Source organism: Podarcis muralis, chromosome 18 (assembly GCF_964188315.1).
Source record: "Podarcis muralis chromosome 18, rPodMur119.hap1.1, whole genome shotgun sequence".
Taxonomy (NCBI): Eukaryota; Metazoa; Chordata; class Lepidosauria; order Squamata; family Lacertidae; genus Podarcis; species Podarcis muralis.
The window spans coordinates 12,251,084-12,271,452 of NC_135672.1; the positions used below are offsets into that span (position 1 = coordinate 12,251,084).

At 50.1% G+C, this 20,369-nt stretch overlaps 1 protein-coding gene across 1 annotated transcript in view; it reads left to right on the forward strand.

Moving 5' to 3' along the window:
• Window positions 1-20,369, forward strand: part of ATP8B3 (ATPase phospholipid transporting 8B3) — a 49,290-nt gene that overhangs the window by 25,967 nt on the left and 2,954 nt on the right. Inside the window, exons 15-26 of the mRNA XM_077922017.1 lie at window positions 453-609; window positions 3,780-3,968; window positions 4,680-4,792; window positions 6,605-6,769; window positions 8,759-8,870; window positions 10,291-10,366; window positions 11,621-11,762; window positions 14,030-14,300; window positions 15,723-15,946; window positions 17,320-17,403; window positions 17,896-18,135; window positions 19,571-19,709. Coding sequence (XP_077778143.1) covers window positions 453-609; window positions 3,780-3,968; window positions 4,680-4,792; window positions 6,605-6,769; window positions 8,759-8,870; window positions 10,291-10,366; window positions 11,621-11,762; window positions 14,030-14,300; window positions 15,723-15,946; window positions 17,320-17,403; window positions 17,896-18,135; window positions 19,571-19,709 — 1,912 coding nt within the window. The remainder of the gene's footprint in view (window positions 1-452; window positions 610-3,779; window positions 3,969-4,679; window positions 4,793-6,604; window positions 6,770-8,758; window positions 8,871-10,290; window positions 10,367-11,620; window positions 11,763-14,029; window positions 14,301-15,722; window positions 15,947-17,319; window positions 17,404-17,895; window positions 18,136-19,570; window positions 19,710-20,369) is intronic.

Below are 20,369 nucleotides of genomic sequence, written 5' to 3' on the forward strand. Positions count from 1 at the left end.
TGGCCGTGTATCCCCGAAGGAGCGTCTCCACCCCCATCATCCAGCCCGGACACCTGGGTCCATCTCTGAGAGCCTTCTGGCAGTTCCCTCCCTGCGAGAAATGAAATTACAGGGAACCAGGCAGAGGGCCTTCTTGGTGGTGGCGCCCGCCTTGTGCAACGCCCTCCTGTCAGATGTCAAGGAAATAAACAACTATCTGACTTTTAGAAGACATCTGAAGGCAGCCCTGTTTAGGGAAGCTTTTAATGATTGATGTTTTGATGTATTTTTAATCTTTTGTTGGAAGCCGCCCAGAGTGGCTGGGGAAACCCAGCCAGATGGGTGAGGTATAAATAATAAATTGTTGTTGTTTCTGACCTGAGTGTGTGTGAAGACGGAATCTGATGGTTTGCAGCTTCCCCAGGGTTCTTCCTCGTCATTAACCTCTTAACTTCATTTCTTCCCCTCTCCAGGAGTCTGATTTGAAGTGGAACAAGTACTTGGATAGTAAGCTAGAATTTTACGACCAACAGCTCCTGGAAAACATCCGGCGAAACGACGACCCCATGGTGAAGGAATTCATGCGTCTCCTGGCAATCTGCCACACCGTCATGGTGGAGGAGAAAGAGAGTGAGTGGCTGCTTTTAACTAATATAAAAGTGTAATAAAACAGCAAGCGTTTAAAGCTTTCCTGAGCAGGGCTGCCTTCAGGTGTCTTCTAAAAGTCAGATAATTGTCTATCTCCTCGACGTTTGACGGGAAGGCATTCCACAGGGAGGGCGCCACCACTGAGAAGGCCCTGAAAAGGTCGAAAGGTGTGCGTGTTTTCGTGAGAATGTTTCACCCAAGCGTGCAAAGAATTTATTTGGCGATCCCTCGTAGCCGAGTAAGATCTTCCATAAACATGAGTCCGTAAGTGACTGTAGAGGCCAGTTCTGGACCCACACGTCCTTCTACAGTGGGGACATAGGTTTTCAGGCAGGAGTTGATCCTGGTGAGGGTTTGCCAAGCGCACCTTCCTCTTAAGTGCGTTTCTCCCTTGCGTCCTGAGTTCGAGTGTCTTCAAAGCCCACAACACCTTTGGGAAAGGCTGTTCTCCAACTGGAGCACTCGCAGGCCAGTGTTTCCCAATTGTCGGTGTTTATACTAAATTTTTTAAAAATTTGCCTGAATGGCAGTAAGGTAAAGGGACCCCTGACCATTAGGTCCATTTGTGACCGACTCTGGGGTTGCGGCGCTCATCTCGCTTTACTGGCCGAGGGAGCCGGCGTACAGCTTCCGGGTCATGTGGCCAGCAGGACTAAGCCGCTTCTGGCGAACCAGAGCAGTGCATGGAAACGCCGTTTACCTTCCCGCTGAAGTGGTACCTATTTATCTACTTGCACTTTGAGGTGCTTTCTAACTGCTAGGTTGGCAGGAGCAGGGACCGAGCAACGGGAGCTCACCCCGTCATGGGGATTCGAACCACCGACCTTCTGATCGGCAAGCCCTAGGCTCTGTGGTTTAACCCACAGCGCCACCCACGTCCCCCAGCAAGGCTGAACCGGGGTGTAATTTCCTGCTCAGATCAACCCTAGTGTAAAATAAATTTTAGATCTATGAATGAGGGTCAGCAAGGTTGAAATGGGATATAATGGGCAGCTCGTTCCATACCCTAGCAGGAAGTAAACAAAGTCATAGAATAATGAGGACTAGAATCCTCTTTGAGGAAGTGCGTGTCTCTGAAAAATTGCTGGCTCCCACTAGCTGTTGTTTCAGCTTCTCTGACACCTGAGTGGTGCTGTTATTCTTACTTTCCCATGACAATACCCACAGGGCTCTGGATGGAAGCCACAAGCCACAGCTTGATAGTAGATACTAAGGATTTGTTTGTTTGTGTTTTTAAAACTTTTAATTATGGTACTCAGCCCAGTGTAAGCAGATCCTTTCCTTGTCGAGCTAATTCCATGGCGTGACCCGTTAAGTCGTTAACGGGAAAAATGCAGGGCGGCACCTCTGCCTGGCAACGAGATGGGATTTGGTGGAGAAAGACGTCTGTTTTGCAGCCAGAAGAGGAAATGTTTGCAGCGCATATTACGGACACTGCGCCTTTTGTTTCTGTTTTGAATGGCAATTCCGTCGCTTTTGTAATGCCAAGTTCAGCAGAAACGTTGATCCAGGGGTTTGGCTTGGCCCCACAACCATGGCTTTCCTAAGCCCTGGAGCCAAAATTTGTGGGTGCTGTTAACGGAGAAATCTGAGAGCTCCCCTGGACCAAAAAACAAGGACACCAGCCAGGAATACCAGAGCGAAACAGCAGCCAGTCGGCTTGGTCTTGATTGAAGACTGTCGCGACAGGACTCCCACCTGCCACCAGGTGGAACAAGATGGAAACCCCGAACAAAAGAGAACCCCAACTTTTATTAGCTGCTAATCCCCGTGTTACAGCCCCCAAACTACATCACTCATACATCATGGTTATATCATGAAAGGGGAGGTCTGGTGGCCGTAATCTGAGCATCCTGGACCCTGCCCCATGGTTCCCCTTGCCCTCCACCAAACACCCATCAATACGATACCATAATCTTTATTGTCATTGTCCCATACAGAACAACGAAATTGAAAAAAATCTACACCAGACATTCAGAAACCAACAAGCCTGCTATCCCAGCTATCCCAGCCTGGTTAACCCCCTAAAAACTATGATACCCCATAATTAAATACGATATGCTCCCACAGAGACTACGTTACACTGCGTTTAAAACCAATATCGCATTTGGATAAAAACTGCTTCTTAGGCGGCTAGTCCTAGTCTTTATAACCCTGTACCTTCTTCCAGGGACGCGGGTGGCACTGTGGGTAAAAGCCTCAGTGCCTAGGGCTTGCTGATCGAAAGGTCGGCGGTTCGAATCCCCGCGGCGGGGTGCGCTCCCGTTGCTCGGTCCCAGCGCCTGCCAACCTAGCAGTTTGAAAGCACCCCCGGGTGCAAGTAGATAAATAGGGACCGCTTACTAGCGGGAAGGTAAACGGCATTTCCGTGTGTGGCTCTGGCTCACCAGAGCAGCGATGTCACACTGGCCACGTGACCCGGAAGTGTCTCCGGACAGCGCTGGCCCCCAGCCTCTAGAGTGAGATGAGCGCACAACCCTAGAGTCTGTCAAGACTGGCCCGAACGGGCAGGGGTACCTTTACCTTTACCTTTTACCTTCTTCCAGAAGGCAGAAGCTGAAAGAGATCATCAAGTGTAACAAAAGAGATATTTACATTTCCCTGTTTCCCAGCCAAGTGAATCACACCCTTTTGTCTTCATCTGGGCTTGTTATTTCTGGAATGGCTACCTGTCTGGCACTCAGGTATCAGGATACCATGAATTATCCCTCAGGCAGAGGGGCTGCTGAGTAGCTGAGCTCACAGGTCTATATGAATTTCTGAAGTTTTCCCAGTGAGCCAGTACAGAGATACATTGATCAGTGAATTCTTACATTTGGTATATTCTGCAGCAAAGCCCCTTTGAATAGATAGGAAGAAACTGCGATGAGGTGTTTTGTCGGGACAAATCACAAAAGTCACAAATATAAATGTAAAAACAAAAGAAAAACCAGAACAGATCCATTGGAATGAATGGCTCTACGGTAGTTTTTACGTTGTAAAATTTCGATCTGAAAAACCCCATAAATAAATTGGGGGGGGGGGAGTTTTTTGTAAAGAAGAAGAACAAAGACATCATCCAGCCTCATGGATTTGTGATCCATCTGGGCAAAAGGGACTGGGGTGATTCTGGCAATGACCATCTGCTCTCCTCCCTCCCAAATTTCTCATAGATCAGCTGGTCTACCAAGCCGCTTCGCCGGACGAGGAAGCCCTGGTGACCGCGGCCAGGAACCTGGGCTATGTCTTCCTGTCTCGAACGCAGGACACGGTCACCATCAGCGAGCTCGGGGTGGAGAGAACCTACAAAGTGCTGGCCCTTCTGGACTTCAACAGCGTCCGCAAACGGATGTCCATTGTGGGTCAGTGTTTTGTGGGCCCATAATGGTAGAGTTGGAAAAGGGGACCCTGAAAATCATCTGCCGCTGTCCCATACGAAAATCCATAAGGGTCCTTGACATCTGGTGGGAGGGCGTTCCACAGGGCGGGCGCCACCACCGAGAAGGCCCTCTGCCTGGTTCCCTGTAACCTCACTTCTCGCAGGGAGGGAACCGCCAGAAGGCCCTCAGGAGATGGACCCAGGTGTCCGGGCTGGATGATGGGGGTGGAGACGTTCCTTCAGGTCTACTGGGCCGTTTAGGGCTTTCAAGGTCAGCACCAACACTTTGAATTGTGCTCGGAAATGTCCTGGGAGCCAATGTAGGTCTTTCAGGACCGGTGTTATGTGGTCTCCACTCCCGGTCCCCAGTCTGGCTGCCGCATTCTGGATTAATTGTAGTTTCCAGGTCACCTTCAAAGGTAGCCTCACATAGAGCGCATGGCAGTAGTCCAAGCGCATTTTCAAGGATGGGAAAACTGATTCTTCCAGATTTTGCCAGACTACAACTCCCATCAGCCCCAGCGGTCAGGGATGATTGGAGTTGTGGTCCAGGAACATCTGGGACGTTCAGAGGTTTCCCACCTTTGGTAAACAGATGGTGCCTCCCTCCCTCCCTCCCTCCCTCCCTCCCTCTCTCTCTCTCTCTCTCTCTCTCTCTCTCAACTTAAGGGTTTTTTGTTTCTCCATCCCACAGTGCGGGACCCCGAAGGCCATATCAAGCTTTACACCAAAGGAGCAGACACTGTGATCCTGGAGAGACTCCACAGAGACCGTGTGACCGAAGGATGCACCGTCAAGGCTCTGGACGTAAGTCTTCACAAGTGGGTGGAAGCTGGTGTGACTTAGTGGTCAGAGTGTCGGACTAAGATCTGGACAGCCAGGGTTCGAATCTCTGCTCAGCCACGAAGCTCGCTGGCTGACCTCAAGAAGAAGTAGAAGAGTTTGGATTTGATATCCCGCTTTATCACTACCTGAAGGAGTCTCAGCAGGTGGCGCTGTGGGTTAACCCACAGAGCCTAGGACTTGCCAATCAGAAGGTCGGCGGTTCGAATCCCATTGAGCTCCTGTTGCTCGGTCCCTGCTCCTGCCAACCTAGCAGTTCGAAAGCACCTCAAAGTGCAAGTAGATAAGTAGGTCCCGCTCCGGCGGGAAGGTAAACGGCTTTTCCGTGCACTGCTCTGGTTCGCCAGAAGCGGCTCAGTCCTGCTGGCCACATGACCCGGAAGCTGTATGCCGGCTCCCTCGGCCAGTAAAGCGAGATGAGCGCCGCAACCCCAGAGTCGGCCACGACTGGACCTAATGGTCAGGGGTCACTTTATCTTTACCTTTAAGGAGTCTCAAAGCGGCTAACAATCTCCTTTCCCGTCCTCCCCCACAACAAACACTCTGTGAGGTGAGTGGGGCTGAGAGACTTCAGAGAAGTTTGACTGGCCCAAGGTCACCCTGCAGCTGCATGTGGAGGAGCGGAGACTCGAACCCGGTTCCCCAGATTACGAGTCTACCACTCCTATCCACTACACCACACTGGCTCTCAAGTCAACTCCCTCTCCCTCACAAATTTGTGAGGATAAAATAGGGGGGGGGGGGTATCTCCGTACAACGCCTTGAGCTCCTCAGGGGAATGTAAATGTAAAAATGAATCCCTCCACAGTCTTGTAGCTGTTGGACGAGGCTGTTTATTTGAGGGAGAAATGAAACATTGCCACCAGAATTCCACCTGCCCTAAATCGAAATATCGAAGTGAGCTTAGGTCCTTCCCACAAAGCTAAAGTAAGATTCTAGACCTCATGGTGGTGACTAAAGGGAACATAGGAAGATGCCTTTGACAGAGTCAGACCACTGGTCCGTCTAGTTCAATGTTGTTGACACTGGCTGGCAGCAGCTGTCCTTCAGGATTTTAGACAGGGATATGTCCCAGTCCTAGCGATTAAAAATACATTAAAACGTCAAACATTAAAAACTTCCCTAAAGAGGGCTGCCTTCAGATGTCTTCTAAAAGTCAGATAGTTGCTTATTTCCTTGACATCTGACGGGAGGGCGTTCCACAGGGCAGGCGCCACCACCGAGAAGGCCCTCTGCCTGGTTCCCTGTAACCTCACTTATCGCAGGGAGGAAAGTGCCAGAAGTCCCTCAGAGCTGGACCTCAGTGTCCGGGCAGAACGATGGGGGTGGAGACGCTCCTTCAGATCTACTGGGCCATTTAGGGCTTTAAAGGTCAGCACCAATCCTTTGAATTGTGTTTGGAAACGTCCTGGGAGACAACGTAGGTCTTTCAGGACCGGTGTTATATGGTCTCCACTCCCAGTCCCCAGTCTGGCTGCTGCATTCTGGATTAGTTGCAGTTGCCGGGTCACCTTCAAAGGTAGCTCCACGTAGAGCGCATTGCAGTAGTCCAAGCGGGAGATAACCAGAGCATGCACCACTCTGGCCAGACAGTCTGCGGGCAGGGAGGGTCTCATCCTGCGTACCAGGTGGAGCTGGTAGACAGCCACCCTGGACACAGAACTGACCTGCACCTCCATGGACAGCCGTGAGTCCAAAATGACTCCCAGCTGCGCCACGCTGCCCCCTTCTGCAGAAATCCATCTTCCCAGCAGTCTCTGCTTTCGCCTCTCCTAGACATTCGCGGCCGAGACGCTGAGGACTCTGTGCGTGGCGATGAGAGATGTGGACGAGAGCGAGTTTTCCCTGTGGAGTAAGAAACACCATGCTGCCAGCGTCTTGCTGCAGAATCGAGCCCAAGAACTGGACAAGGTTTATGAGGAGATCGAGAGGGATCTCAGGGTAAGAGATCCTTTGGTCAGTAAAAGGTTTCTCCTGTGGCCAGACTTCCTTTTCTAGGAACAGGGTGTCATTATTATGATTTATTATTATTTATTATTCTCACCATTACTGTCACTACTATTAAAAAATTGTGTACTGCTATATATCACTGTGGGTTAAACCACAGAGCCTAGGACTTGCCGATCAGAAGGTCGGCGGTTCGACTCCCCGCAATGATGGGGTGAGCTCCCATTGCTCGGTCCCTGCTCCTGCCAACCTAGCAGTTCAAAAGCACACCAGTGCAAGTAGATAAATAGGTACCGCTCCGGCGGGAAGGTAAACAGCGTTTCCGTGTGCTGCTCTGGTTCGCCAGAAGCGGCTTAGTCCTGCTGGCCACACGACCCGGAAGCTGTACGCCGGCTCCCTCCGCCAATAAAGCGAGATGAGCGCCGCAACCCCAGAGTCGGCCACGACTGGACCTAATGGTCAGGGGTCCCTTTACCTATATACCCACAGGTCTCAGGGTGGTCCACAACAGAAAACCACAAAAATACATAATGCCATATTTCCAAATTAAAATTACTTTTTTTTCTTACCTGCACTGATGATAGTCATTGTTTGGATGGGGGGCTTTTATCCATTTCTGTAGTCGCACTATCAATCCATCAGTAGCTGAACTGGGTTCTACAAAGTCAGGAAAACAAATGAACCGAAAAAGCCTCAAAAACCAAAACAAAATAAAGCGCAAAAACAAAATCACCAAACTTAATCTGTTCCAGAAGTCTGTTTGACTTCCTAAATGTTTGGAAACCGAGGCAGGGCTTCTGATTGGTGCAGGCGCCCCGGAAACAATAGCTGACAGCCACGTCGGACGTTCGGCTTCTGAAAAATGTTCGAAAACCGGAACACTTACTTCCGGGTTTCTACATGTTTGAGGTGTTTGAGAACCAAGGCATATGAGAACCAACGTGTTTGAGAACCAAGGTGTTTGAGAACCAGGCATTTGAGAACCAAGGCATTTGAGTACCAAGGCATTTGAGAACCAAGGTACCACTGTATTCAGAAAAATAGACAAAGCAATACTCAGAGCCACTAATTAACAAATAAAGGAGACCTCAACCTCCCCCTGGTCCAAAAATTATTCACATCAAGCCCACAATTTCCCCCTTCAAGCTCCCCACCCCACCCAGAAATCTGGGTGCAGATCAGTTGTTGGGGGTCAAGTTAGGAGGGAGGGAGGAGCAAAGCGAAGCAAAGCGAAGGGAGGAGCAAAGCGAGCAAAGCGAAGTCAGATGACGGCAGCCAACTGCTTTGCGGTTGACCCAGCTACTTCTGCTCTCCTGAAACTTCCCACGTTCCGTTCCGTCCTACAAGCCCCTGTTGGAGTCTGGTATTACGAGCGAGGAAGGAGCTGGGGGCGAAAGGTTTCTGGGTTAGCTAGAGCATAGCTGTCAAGCGTCCCTTATTTGGCGGGACAGCCCCTTATCCCAGCGCCGTGTCCCGCTGCTGTCCCTTATTGATGATGTCCCTTAAATTTCCCGGGTTTCAAAGGAAGCAGCTCCTTTCCCTCCCTCCCTGCCGGCCAGGGAGGAGGGGGGCTCCAACTGTGTTGCTTGGCTGTGTTGCTCACCCAATAAGGAGTCTAAGAACGACTGGGGGGGTGGAGCTTGCATGCCTTGTGCTGATCAAATCGGCCGCGTTGCCTGGGGACTCGCCTTTGCTCAGCGCTTCCCAGCGGAGAGGTGACGGTGGTTTTCCCTGCTGCGTCTCCTCTGCCGGGTTGCTGCGCTGTGGGAACCACCGCTTGAGGCTTCGTTTGGCTGCTGGCTGGGCTTTCTGCCTTTGGTTCAGAGGGGCTCAGAAGCTGAACATACCAGCGCTCTGAAAATCCCTTATTTTGGCTGCTGATCCCTTATTTTCGAGGCTGCTGGTCCCTTATTTCCAAATCTGTAAGTTGACAGCTATGAGCTTGAGTTCCATCGTTGCTTTGTCTTGGTCTTCCTCTCTCAGCTCTTGGGGGCCACGGCTATCGAGGACAAACTGCAAGACGGGGTCCCCGAAACCATTCAGCTTCTCAAAAGGGGGGACATCAAAGTGTGGGTGTTGACGGGAGACAAGCAAGGTAAGGCATCCGTCCCACCAACTTCTACCTGCCCTCAGCCAGCCCCCACCTGGCTACCTTTACGGCCCTTCTTTGGCGATCCCTCGTAGCCGATTGTCTTCCATAAACACGGTTTTCACAGCGAGTCCGTAAGTGACTGTGGAGGCCAGTTCTGGATCCCCACATCCTTCCACAGTGGGGACATAGGTTTCCGGGCAGGAGTTGATCCCGGTGAGGGTTTGCCAAGCGTGCCTTCCGCTTAGCACGTTTCTCCCTCGCGTCCTGAGTTCGAGTGTCTCCAAAGCCCACGACACCTTTGGTAAAGGCTGTTCTCCAACTGGAGCCCTCGCAGGCCAGTGTTTCCCAGTTGTCGGTGTTTATACTACATTTTTTCTCTTGGGGTCCCTATTAACTCCACAATTCTATGATTCTATGAAAACATTTGTTTCTGTGTGTGTGTGTGTGTGTGTGTGTGTGTGTGTGTGTGTGTCCTGTGCATTTTGGACTCCATGGAGGCACAGGTCAATTCTGTGTCCAGGGCAGCTGTCTGCCAGCTCCATCTGGTACGCAGGATGAGACCCTCCCTGCCCGCACTGAGTGGTGCATGCTCTAGTTATCTCCTGCTTTGACTCCTGCCATGCGCTCTATGTGGGGCTCCCTTTGAAGGTGACCCAGAAACTGCAACTAATCCAAAATGCGGCAGCTGGACTGGTGACTGGGAGTGGAGACCACATAACACCAGTCCTGAAAGACCTACATTGGCTCCCAGGATGTTTCCAACACAATTCAAAGGGTTGGTGCTGACCTTGAAAGCCCTAAATGGCCCAATATCCCTGAAGGAGTGTCTCCACCCCGGACACGGAGGTCCAGCTCCGAGGGTCTTCTGGTGGTCCCCTCCCTGCGAGAAGTGAGGTTGCAGGAAACCAGGCGGAGGGCCTTCTCGGTGGTGGCACCCGCCATGTGGAACGCCCTCCCATCAGATGTCAAGGAGATAAACAACTGTCTGTTGTTTAGAATGCATCTGAAGGCAGCCCCGTTTAGGGAAGTTTTTAATGTTTAATAGTATATTATGTTTTTAATATTCCATTAGGAGCTGTTGGGCAAACCCAGCCAGATGGGCGGTGTATAAATAATAAATTATTATTATTACAGTGGTACCTCTGGTTACGAACTTAATTCGTTCTGGAGATCTGTTCTTAACCTGGAACTGTTCTTAACCTGAGGTACCACTTTAGCTAATGGGGCCTCCTGCTGCCGCACGATTTCTGTTCTCATCCTGAGGTAAAGTTCTTAACCCGAGGTACTACTTCCGGGTTAGCGGAGTCTGTAACCTGAAGTGTTTGTAACCCGAGGTACCACTGTATATAAAAGTGGCCGTGGTCGTTGGCGCATCTCGTCAGGGCACCCTCGTCTCATTTTTGCTCTTTCCTTGCGTTTTCAGAGACTGCTGTCAATATTGGCTTTGCCTGTCGACTTCTCTCGGACGACATGAGTATTCTAGAGGAGAGTGAAATCAGGTATGGGTGTCCGCTGAGCTCCCAGCAGAGATTTAAAATCACAAAACATGTAGTGGAAATGTAAGCTGTTAGACCTTCGAAATATGCCCTCTCTTCCAAAGTTTCCCACTTCTCCTAGCATATATATATATATATATATCTTAGAAAGTTCTTCCTCATGTTGAGTCTTGTAACCTGAACCCATGGTTTACTTACAAGCGCTTCAAAGGTCCGAGTCATGAGCTGTTCCAGGCAGCTTTGGGAAAAATTGCACAGGCAGTAGAACTTGGCTTAGTTGCAAAGGGATGAAATTATTTGGTTCCTGGACGCTTCGAATATTGTACGTTTCGACTCCCAAACGCCCAAAACCTGGAAGTAAATGCTTCTGTTTTCAAATGTTTTTCGGAATCTGAATGTGCTACGCGGCTTCCGCTGAGTGCAAGAAGCTCTTGCAACCAATGGGAAGCCTCGCCTCGGTTTTCGAATGTTTCGGAAGCCGAACGGGCTTCTGGAATGGATTTCGTTTGAGAACGGATGTACCATTGTATAGGAACCCAAGGAAGGCTTGTTAAAGCCATGCGGCTAAACTGGAGCAACCAGCTTAGCCACCTCTCATGTTGAGCTTCTCAGGTAGACAGAGGGATCAAAGGCTCGGTTACCTAGTCCCTACCTAGTTAAGCCTGGCAGGCTAGCTTACTCTATGGTATTAACCCCTTCATGCATTAACACCAGTCTTGAAAGACCTACACTGGCTCCCAGTACGTTTCCGAGCACAATTCAAAGTGTAGGTGCTGGCCTTGAAAGCCCTAAACGGCCTTGGTCCAGTATACCTGAAGGAGCATCTCCACCTCCATCGTTCTGCCCGGACACTGAGGTCCAGCGCCGAGGGCCTTCTGGCGGTTCCCTCCCTGCGAGAAGCCAAGTTACAGGGAAGCAGGCAGAGGGCCTTCTTGGTGGTGGCGCCTGCCCTGTGTCACGCCCTCCCACCAGATGTCAAAGAGAAAAACAACTACCAGACTTTTAGAAGACATCTGAAGGCAGCCCTGTTCAGGGAAGCTTTTAATGTTTAATAGGTTGTTGTATTTTAGTGTTTTGCTGGAAGTCGCCCAGAGTGGCTGGGGAAACCCAGCCAGATGGGTGGGGTATGAATAATAAATTATTATTATTATTATTATTATTATTATTATTACTAGTCAGACTTAAGTATGTTGGTTATATGAAGAAGTGTGTCAGTGTTTCTGTTTTGGCCCTTCAACCACCCGCCTTGTTTTGCAGCGAGATCCTGGAGCCAGGCTGGTACAGCAATAGCAGCTTAGCTAGCAGTGGAGAAGGCCTCTGCAAAGAAAAGTCATTCCTATCTTTCCCGACCTCTCTGCCACATGGCAAAAAAGCATTGGTGGTCACCGGAGACTTCCTGGTGAGATATATATTTTTGCTGTACCCCTCTTCCTTCCCTCCCAGACTTAAATTCTAGAAATGGAAAGTATTTTTGCAGCCCAAATATCCTCCAGGCAGTTTGTTGTTGTTGTTGCTGTTTAGTCGTTCAGTCGTGTCCGCCTCTTGGTGACCCCCTGGACCAGAGCACACCAGGCACTCCTGTCTTCCACTGCCTCCAGCAGTTTGGTCAAACTCATGTTGGCCGCTTCGAGAACACTGTCCCACCATCTCGTCCTCTGTCGTCCCCTTCTCCTTGTGCCCTCCATCTTTCCCAGCATCAGGGTCTTTCCAGGGAGTCTTCTCTTCCCATGAGGTGGCCAAAGTCTTGGAGCCTCAGCTTCAGGATCTGTCCTTCCAGTGAGCACTCAGGGCTGATTTCCTTCCGAATGGAGAGGTTGGATCTTCTTGCAGTCCATGGGACTCTCAAGAGTCTCCTCCAGCACCAGAATTCAAAAGCATCCATTCTTCAGCGATCAGCCTTCTTTATGGTCCAGCTCTCACTTCCATACATCACTACTGGGAAAACCATAGCTTTTACTACATGGACCTTTGTTGGCAAGGTGATGTCTCTGCTTTTTAAGATGCTGTCTAGGTTTGCCATCGCCTTCCTCCTAAGAAGCAGGCGTCTTTTAATTTCGTGGCTGCTGTCACCATCTGCAGTGATCATGGAGCCCAAGAAAGTAAAATCTCTCACTGCCTCCATTTCTTCCCCTTCTATTTGCCAGGAGGTGATGGGACCAGTGGCCATGATCTTCGTTTTTTTGATGTTGAGCTTCAGACCATATTTTGTGCTCTCCTCTTTCACCCTCATTAAAAGGTTCTTTAATTCCTCCTCACTTTCTGCCATCAAGGTTGTGTCATCTGCATATCTGAGGTTGTTGATATTTCTTCCGGCGATCTTAATTCCGGCTTGGGGTTCATCCAGCCCAGCCTTTCGCATGATGAATCCTGCATATAAGTTAAATAAGCAGGGGGACAATATACAGCCAGGCAGTTTAGCCTCTTTCAAAGCAGACACACTGAACCAGTGCTTCTTTCTAGCCAGCGAAGTTTTGACACCTGGTTTTTTATTACATGATATTTTAAGCATTTTTTAAAGTTCCTCTTGAATGTCCCTCCAAAATTGTTTGATATGCACACACTCCCACCACATATGGTACATGGTTCCTATCCATGGAACCATGGTAGGCTGAGACCTACCTGCCTGCGGACTGTCTGGCCAGAGTGGTGGGTGCTCTAGTTATCTCCCGCTTGGACTACTGCAATGTGCTCTACGTGGGGCTACCTTTGAAGGTGACCCAGAAACTGCAACTAATCCAGAATGTGGCAGCCAAACTGGGGACTGGGAGCAGCCGCCGAGACCACATAACACAGGTCCTGAAAGACCTACGTTGGCTCCCAGTACGTTTCTGAGCACAATTCAAAGTGTTGGTGCTGACCTTTCAAGCCCTAAATGGCCCAGTATCCCTGAAGGAGCGTCTCCACCCCCATCGTTCAGCCCAGACACCGGGGTCCATCTCCTGAGGGCCTTCTGGCGGTTCCCTCCCTGTGAGAAATGAGGTTGCAGGGAAGCAGGCAGAGGGCCTTTTCGGTGGTGGCGCCCACCCTGTGGAATGCCCTCCCTTCAGAAGTGAAGGAAATAAGCAGCTATCCTATCTTTAAAAGACATCTGAAGGCAGCCCTGTTTAGGGAAGTTTTTAATATTTAATGCTGTGCTGTTTTTAACATTCGATTGGGAGCCACCCAGAGTGGCTGGGGAAACTCAGCCAGATGGGCGGGGTATAAATAATAAATTAATATTATTATATATTATTATTAAGCATTTTTTAATGTTCCTCTTGAATGGCCCTCCAAAATTGTTTGATATGCACACACTCCCATCACATATGATGCATTGTTCCTATCCCAGGTGGCAATTCATCCGCGACAGGAACCGAGAATTTGGGGTGGTCTCTTAACAAATACAGTGGTACCTCAGGTTAAGTGCTTAATTCATTCCGGAGGTCCATTCTTAACCTGAAACTGTTCTTAACCTGAAGCACCACTTTAGCTAATGGGGCCTTCTGCTTCCGCCGCGCCGCCAGAGCACGATTTCTGTTCTCATCCTGAAGCAAAGTTCTTAACCTGAAGCACTATTTCTGGGTTAGCGGAGTCTGTAACCTGAAGCATATGTAACCTGAAGTGTATGTAACCTGAGGTACCACTGTAAAGACCATCTGATTGGGTGTCTCCTCATTTTCCTCCCAGGATAAAATCTTCCACACGGAGGGATCGACCACGGAGGAGGAGAACCTGAGCTGGCGACAGCGCTTAGGCTGCTGCCGCGACAGAACTAAGAAGGACCAGGAGAACGCGATGGAAAAAGCCTTTGTGGAACTGGCCACCACCTGCCAGGCCGTGATCTGCTGCAGGGTGACTCCCAAGCAGAAAGCCCTCATCGTTCAGATGGTCAAGCGGCACAAGAAAGCCATCTCCTTGGCCATTGGAGATGGGGCCAATGACGTCAACATGATTAAAAGTGAGGCCTGTTCCCAGGGGACCGAGAAGACTTGAGCTTCTAGGTCAGGCACCCCCAAACTTGGCCCTCCAGATGTTTTGGGACTACAACGCCACTTCCGACATCAGGAGGAGGTGGGGTTGCGGGCTTCACGCCCCCAACACGCCCGTGGAGGCTGGTTTCCAGCCCCCGCGCGATCAGGGGAATCCTCGGGCCGTGTCATCCCCTGAGCCAGCCAATCCGCTGGCTCAGGGGGGGGTGGTGGCTTGCCTCACTTAAGGCAAGCGCGGCCCCGGGATCTCCCTCTTTTGCCTGCACAGCTGCTGCTGTTTCCCACCTGCCTGCCCTTTAAGGTTCCCCTTCTGACATTGCTATGGACCTCGGTTGGTCGCCGTCAAGGGGCCTTGTAGGAATTTTTTTCCACTTGGCAAATTGGCACCGGCCATTTGGTTTTTCGCCTAGGTAAAGGTAAAGGGACCCCTGACCATCAGGTCCAGTCGTGACCGACTCTGGGGTTGCGGCGCTCATCTCGCTTTATTGGCCGAGGGAGCCGGCGTACAGCTTCCGGGTCATGTGGCCAGCAGGACTAAGCCACTTCTGGCGAACCAGAGCAGCGCACGGAAATGCCGTTTACCTTCCCGCCAGAGTGGTACCTATTTATCTACTTGCACTTTGAGGTGCTTTCGAACTGCTAGGTTGGCAGGAGCAGGGACCGAGCAACGGGAGCTCACTCAGTCATTGCGGGGATTCGAACCGCCGACCTTCTGATCGGCAAGTCCTAGGCTCTGTGGTTTAAACCACAGCGCCACCCGCGTCCCTACCTCGTAGCAAATCGTCACAACTCCTTTGGTTTTGGCAGTTAGGCATTGGTAGGGGTATTGTTATGTAGATGAGTTGGGTGGGAGGAGCACCATCACCTCCCCCATATACTGAAGGGTAGTCCGGTAAAGGATTCCGGGGGGCGTTGCCTCGTCCAAAGCCTATGGAGGTCAGGGCCTAAAGCGCACCCCCGAGCGGTGGCCCCGGGGGAGTACCTAGTTGATGTGCATCAGCAGGGCTCCCCCTGCTGGTGTTAACCCTTCCCAGTCTTCATGCAAGCAGGCTGAAGCCGGATAGTCTGATAGGACCAATGCCTAAGCCAATACCGCTCTTACCTGTAACCAATAAAGTTGTGGCCAATTTTAGCCCATTAACTTAATACACGTGTCTTTATTTACATTGGGGGGAGGCGGGAACTCGCCACGCAACTCCCATCATCCCTAGCTAACAGGACCAGTGGTCAGGGATGATGGGAATTGTAGTCCCAAAACATCTGGAGGGCCGAGTTTGCGGTTGCCTATTCTAGGTCTTCAGCTGCAATGCAGGAATCTCCGCTAAAGCAGCCATGACAAATCATGGCACACAAAACCACTTACTTTATCGATTGCCTTTTTCTCTCTCCAGCTGCCGACATCGGAGTCGGGATCAGCGGACAGGAAGGGATGCAGGCTGTTCAGTGCAGCGATTATGCCCTGGCTCAGTTCCGCTACCTGGAGCGGCTCCTCTTTGTCCACGGCCGGTGGTCCTACCTCCGGATCTGCAAGTTCCTCCGCTACTTCTTCTACAAGACCTTCGCCGGCATGATGGTGCAGATCTGGTTTGCTTTCTACACTGGCTTCACAGCGCAGGTAAGAAGGGATAGGGACCAAGGGGCTCATTTAGCATCATGTCACACTGGCCAATCAGATACCTGTAGGATGACCTCAGGCTCTGAACACAAGAGTTATCTCCTGTGCACTCTTCCAGCTTCCAGCAAGTGGTGTGTTATTGCCTCTGCAGAGGCAGAGCATAGCCAACTTGACGAATAACCATTGATAGACTTCTCCACCTCCGCAAATTTGTTTAATCCTCTTTTTAAGCTATCTAAGTTGGCAGTCGTCGCTGCCTCTTGTGGTGGTGAGTTCCATAGTTTAAACTATGCACTCTACATAGTGAATTTTAAGGGGTTCCCCCCTGCCCTCTCCCTGCAGTTAGTACCCTTTCATTCTGCTGTTTTGTTCGCTTCCGAGGTGATATGGTACTGGGCATGATGACCTGTGAGACAGAAGATCCTGGGTTTGAGTACTGTGTTTTTGTTATGTTTTATTTTTTAATTGTTATTGCCCCTGCTTGTGGCAAACCCAGCAGCAACTATGGGGTATAAATAATAATAAGATGGTGATGATGAGAGCCAGTGTGGTGTAGTGGTTAAGAGCGGTAGTCTCGTAATCTGGGGAACCGGGTTCGCGTCTCCGCTCCTCCACATGCAGCTGCTGGGTGACCTTGGGCCAGTCACACTTCTCTGAAGTCTCTCAGCCCCACTCACCTCACAGAGTGTTTGTTGTGGGGGAGGAAGGGAAAGGAGAATGTTAGCCGCTTTGAGACTCCTTAAAGGGAGTGAAAGGCGGGATATCAAATCCAAACTCTTCTTCTTCTTCTTCTCCTGCCCAACTGCACAAGTCAAGCACTATTCGAGGGCATCATGGGAGGGAAATGGTGCCTGATTCATAAATGGTGGTGCAATGTGATGTTCTCTTTTTCTAGCTGTATACTTATGTGTGTGAAAGAGGGGAGGGAGGGAGGGAGGGAGAGAGAAACAGAGATGGGGAGAGAGAAAAGGTAAATTGATAAGGTAGCGTGTTCTCCATAAAATGCATATCCCTTTAAAGCCAGAAATGGCCAGTGGTCAGGAATGATGGGAGTTGTAGTCTGACAACACCTGGAGGGTCACCGATGTCCCTCATCCTTTCTATGAGAAGGTCTCATTCCCTACTGCATTCAAGAGGTGAAAGACGGCCTCTGTTCAGAAGAGGCATTCATTCCTGAACGAAGGGATGCCTCTTCTTGGTGAACATCGGTGAACCTCTAAGTGTCACTGGACCATAGGTCTCAGCAGCTGGCATGGGCCGGATGATAGGAGTTGTAGTCCAACGACATAGGGTCATAGGTTCCTAACACCGGTTGCAAGTTATGTGTGAAGGAAACCCATCTAATCTTCTCTGGTTTTGCTCTTCCACCTCAGCCTCTGCTGGAGGGCTGGTTCCTTGCCCTCTACAATGTCTTCTACACTTCGTACCCGGTGCTGTGCATGGGCTTGTTTGAACAGGTAAGTCCGCCGTTTCCGTAGACGCGTTTGCTACCCCCACCCACTCATCCCATCCTCCTCCATTACACAAGGAAAGCTCTGCCCTTGGACAAGTCCGTCCAATTCAGCCTCCTGTTGCCATAGTGACCAACCAGATGCCTGTGGCACGAAACCCAAGCAGTGACACCCCAGCAATTGGCGTTCAGAGACATCATGCCGCTGATCCCACAGGGAGTGTTCAGAGACCAGGGCAATGTAATAACAATAACAATAATAACAATAATAATTTATTATTTATACCCCACCCATCTGGCTGGGTTTCCCCAGCCACTCTGGGCAGCTCCCATCAGAATATTAAAAACACAATACAACATCAAACATTCAAAACTTCCCTAAACAGCCTTCAGATGTCTAGGTTTAGGGTTTAGGGTGGCCCCTCCAAAAAAACCCTCTTAACAATATCAACAATAAAAATAATCGACCCCTCTCTCTTTCTCTCCTCCTTCCATTCAGGACGTGAGTGCCAAGAAAAGTTTGCAATTCCCTGAGCTCTACAAGGCAGGTCAAAAAGACCGCTTTTTCAATTTCCGAATCTTCTGCCTCTGCTTCATCCATGGCTCTTTCGTCTCCTTGGCTAACTTCTTCATCACTCTCTGGGCCATGGGAGACCATTCTGGCACCCACGTCGTCGGTGACTACCAGTCCTTTGCCATGGTAATAGCTACCGCCGCAATATTCACCGTCATTGCCGAGGTGAGTTTGGGGTGGGTGGGTGGGGTGCCCGTGTGTGTGTTTGTGCATGTTGGATGTGATCAGTGATTTAAATCAAGATTTACCGTATTTTTCGCTCTATAGGATGCACCAGACCATAGGACGCACCTTGCTTTAGAGGGGGAGAACAAGAAAGAAAATTCTCCCCCTCTCTGCTCAGCACCCCTTCAGCGAAGTGGCAGGAGAAATGGAGCCCCTTCCATTTCTCCTCCCGCTTGGCTGAAGGGGCGCTGCGCAGCTCTCCCTCTCTGCTGAAGCTGGGAGAGTCTTGCTCTCCCGGCTTCAGCAAAAGGAACCTGAAGCCTTCGGAGCGCAGCACGAGTTCCCGCTGTGCTCCAAAGGCTTCAGGCGGCTATCTCTGAAGCCTGGAGAGCGAGAGGGGTCGGTGCGCACCGACCCCTCTCACTCTCCAGGCTTCAGCGAAAGCAACGCAAAGCCTCCAGAGCGCGGAGGGAGCGCTCCCTCTGCGCTTCGGAGGCTTCGCATTGCTATCGCTGAAGCCAAGGAGCCTGCGTTCGCTCCATAGGACGCACACACATTTCCCCTTAATTTTTGGAGGGGGAAAAGTGCGTCCTATAGAGCGAAAAATACGGTAAATCGAATCCGCCCTGGTGCTGAGCAACATCCCTGTGGCTGCAGATTTGTCAAAGCAGTTTGCTTCACTGACCTTCCTTTCTGTATCTCCCCTTGGAAATGTGGAGTGATGGGAACTTACAGTCATATGTGGTGGGATTGTCCGTTAGTTAACAAATTCTGGAAACAGATTGGTATAGAAATATCGGGAATTGTGGGTAGGAAGGTGGAAATATCTAAATTAATGGTTCTTATTAGCCTGAGAAGCGCTGATCATAGCCGTCAACTTTTCCCTTTTCTTGCGAGGAATCCTATTCAGAATAAGGGAATTTCCCTTAAAAAAAGGAAAATGTTGACAGCTATGCTATGACTGAGTTAGAAACAAAAGAGGAATGTAAATGGGTAAAATTGATGGTAACTGCAGCCAGACAGGTTATAGCGAGTAATTGGAAAAATCCAGAAGAGCTAGGGGCGAACCAATGGAGGAAAAAACTGAATAATATTATAATTTTAGAATATCTAACTGTGAAAATACACAGAATGAAAGGGTTTAAGGTCAGTGAGAAAGGAGGAGGATTGGTTTGAGAAGATATTGAATTATTTGGAGAGGTTTGAACAATCTGGGAGAATGTTAAAACCTTGTGGAGGGAGGAGTGTTAAGGTATATAGAATTGTACATATGGTTGATTTGAATATATTATTATTGATTATGTATACCCAATGTATCAGCCGCCTGGGGGGGGCAGTTTCACTGTTTGTTTTCACTGTTTGTGTTTTGGTTTTTGGTACAATAATAATAATAATAATAATAATAATAATAATAATAATGTATCTCCCCTGGCAGAGCATGATGGAGGTCAAATTCTGGACCGTCTTGTCCGTGCTGGCTATTCTCATCAGCATCGGTTTCTACTGCCTTTTCTCCTATATAACTCAAAGCTTTCAAGCCTTCAAGACGTCCCCTGTCGCTTTCCAGTTTCCAGGTAATAACTACCGGAACTCTCCCGTATCTTCCACAACACTCAAACAGCAGATGCGTTGTGGGACGGGAGGAAGCAGGGAGGTATTGGTGGAGCAGATCTATGTGGGCCATGCTGCCTGCCCTGCAGGGAGGACCAGCGCCCGTTGGGACTGATGGGGCAGGAACCAGGGAGCCCAAACGGTAGGTGGAGCCAGGACCAATCAGAACCCTCCGTTGGGGAAAAGATCCTGCATTGCAGAGGGTTGGACCAAATGTTCCCTTCCAGCTCCACTAGTTGTATTATTATATTTTATGAATTGACTGAAATACCCACTTGGAGGGTAGCGCTGTGGGTTAATCCACAGAGCCTAGAGCTTGCCGATCAGAAGGTTGGCGGTTCGAATCCCCGCAATGACGGGGTGAGCTCCTGTTGCTCGGTCCCTGCTCCTGCCAACCTAGCAGTTCGAAAGCACGTCAAAGTGCAAGTAGATAAATAGGTACCGCTCAGGCGGGAAGGTAAACGCCGTTTCCGTGCACTGCTCTGGTTCGCCAGAAGCGGCTTAGTCCTGCTGGCCACATGACCCAGAAGCTGTACGCCGGCTCCCTCGGCCAGTAAAGCGAGATGAGCGCCGCAACCCCAGAGTCGGCCACGACTGGACCTAACGGTCAGGGGTCCCTTTAC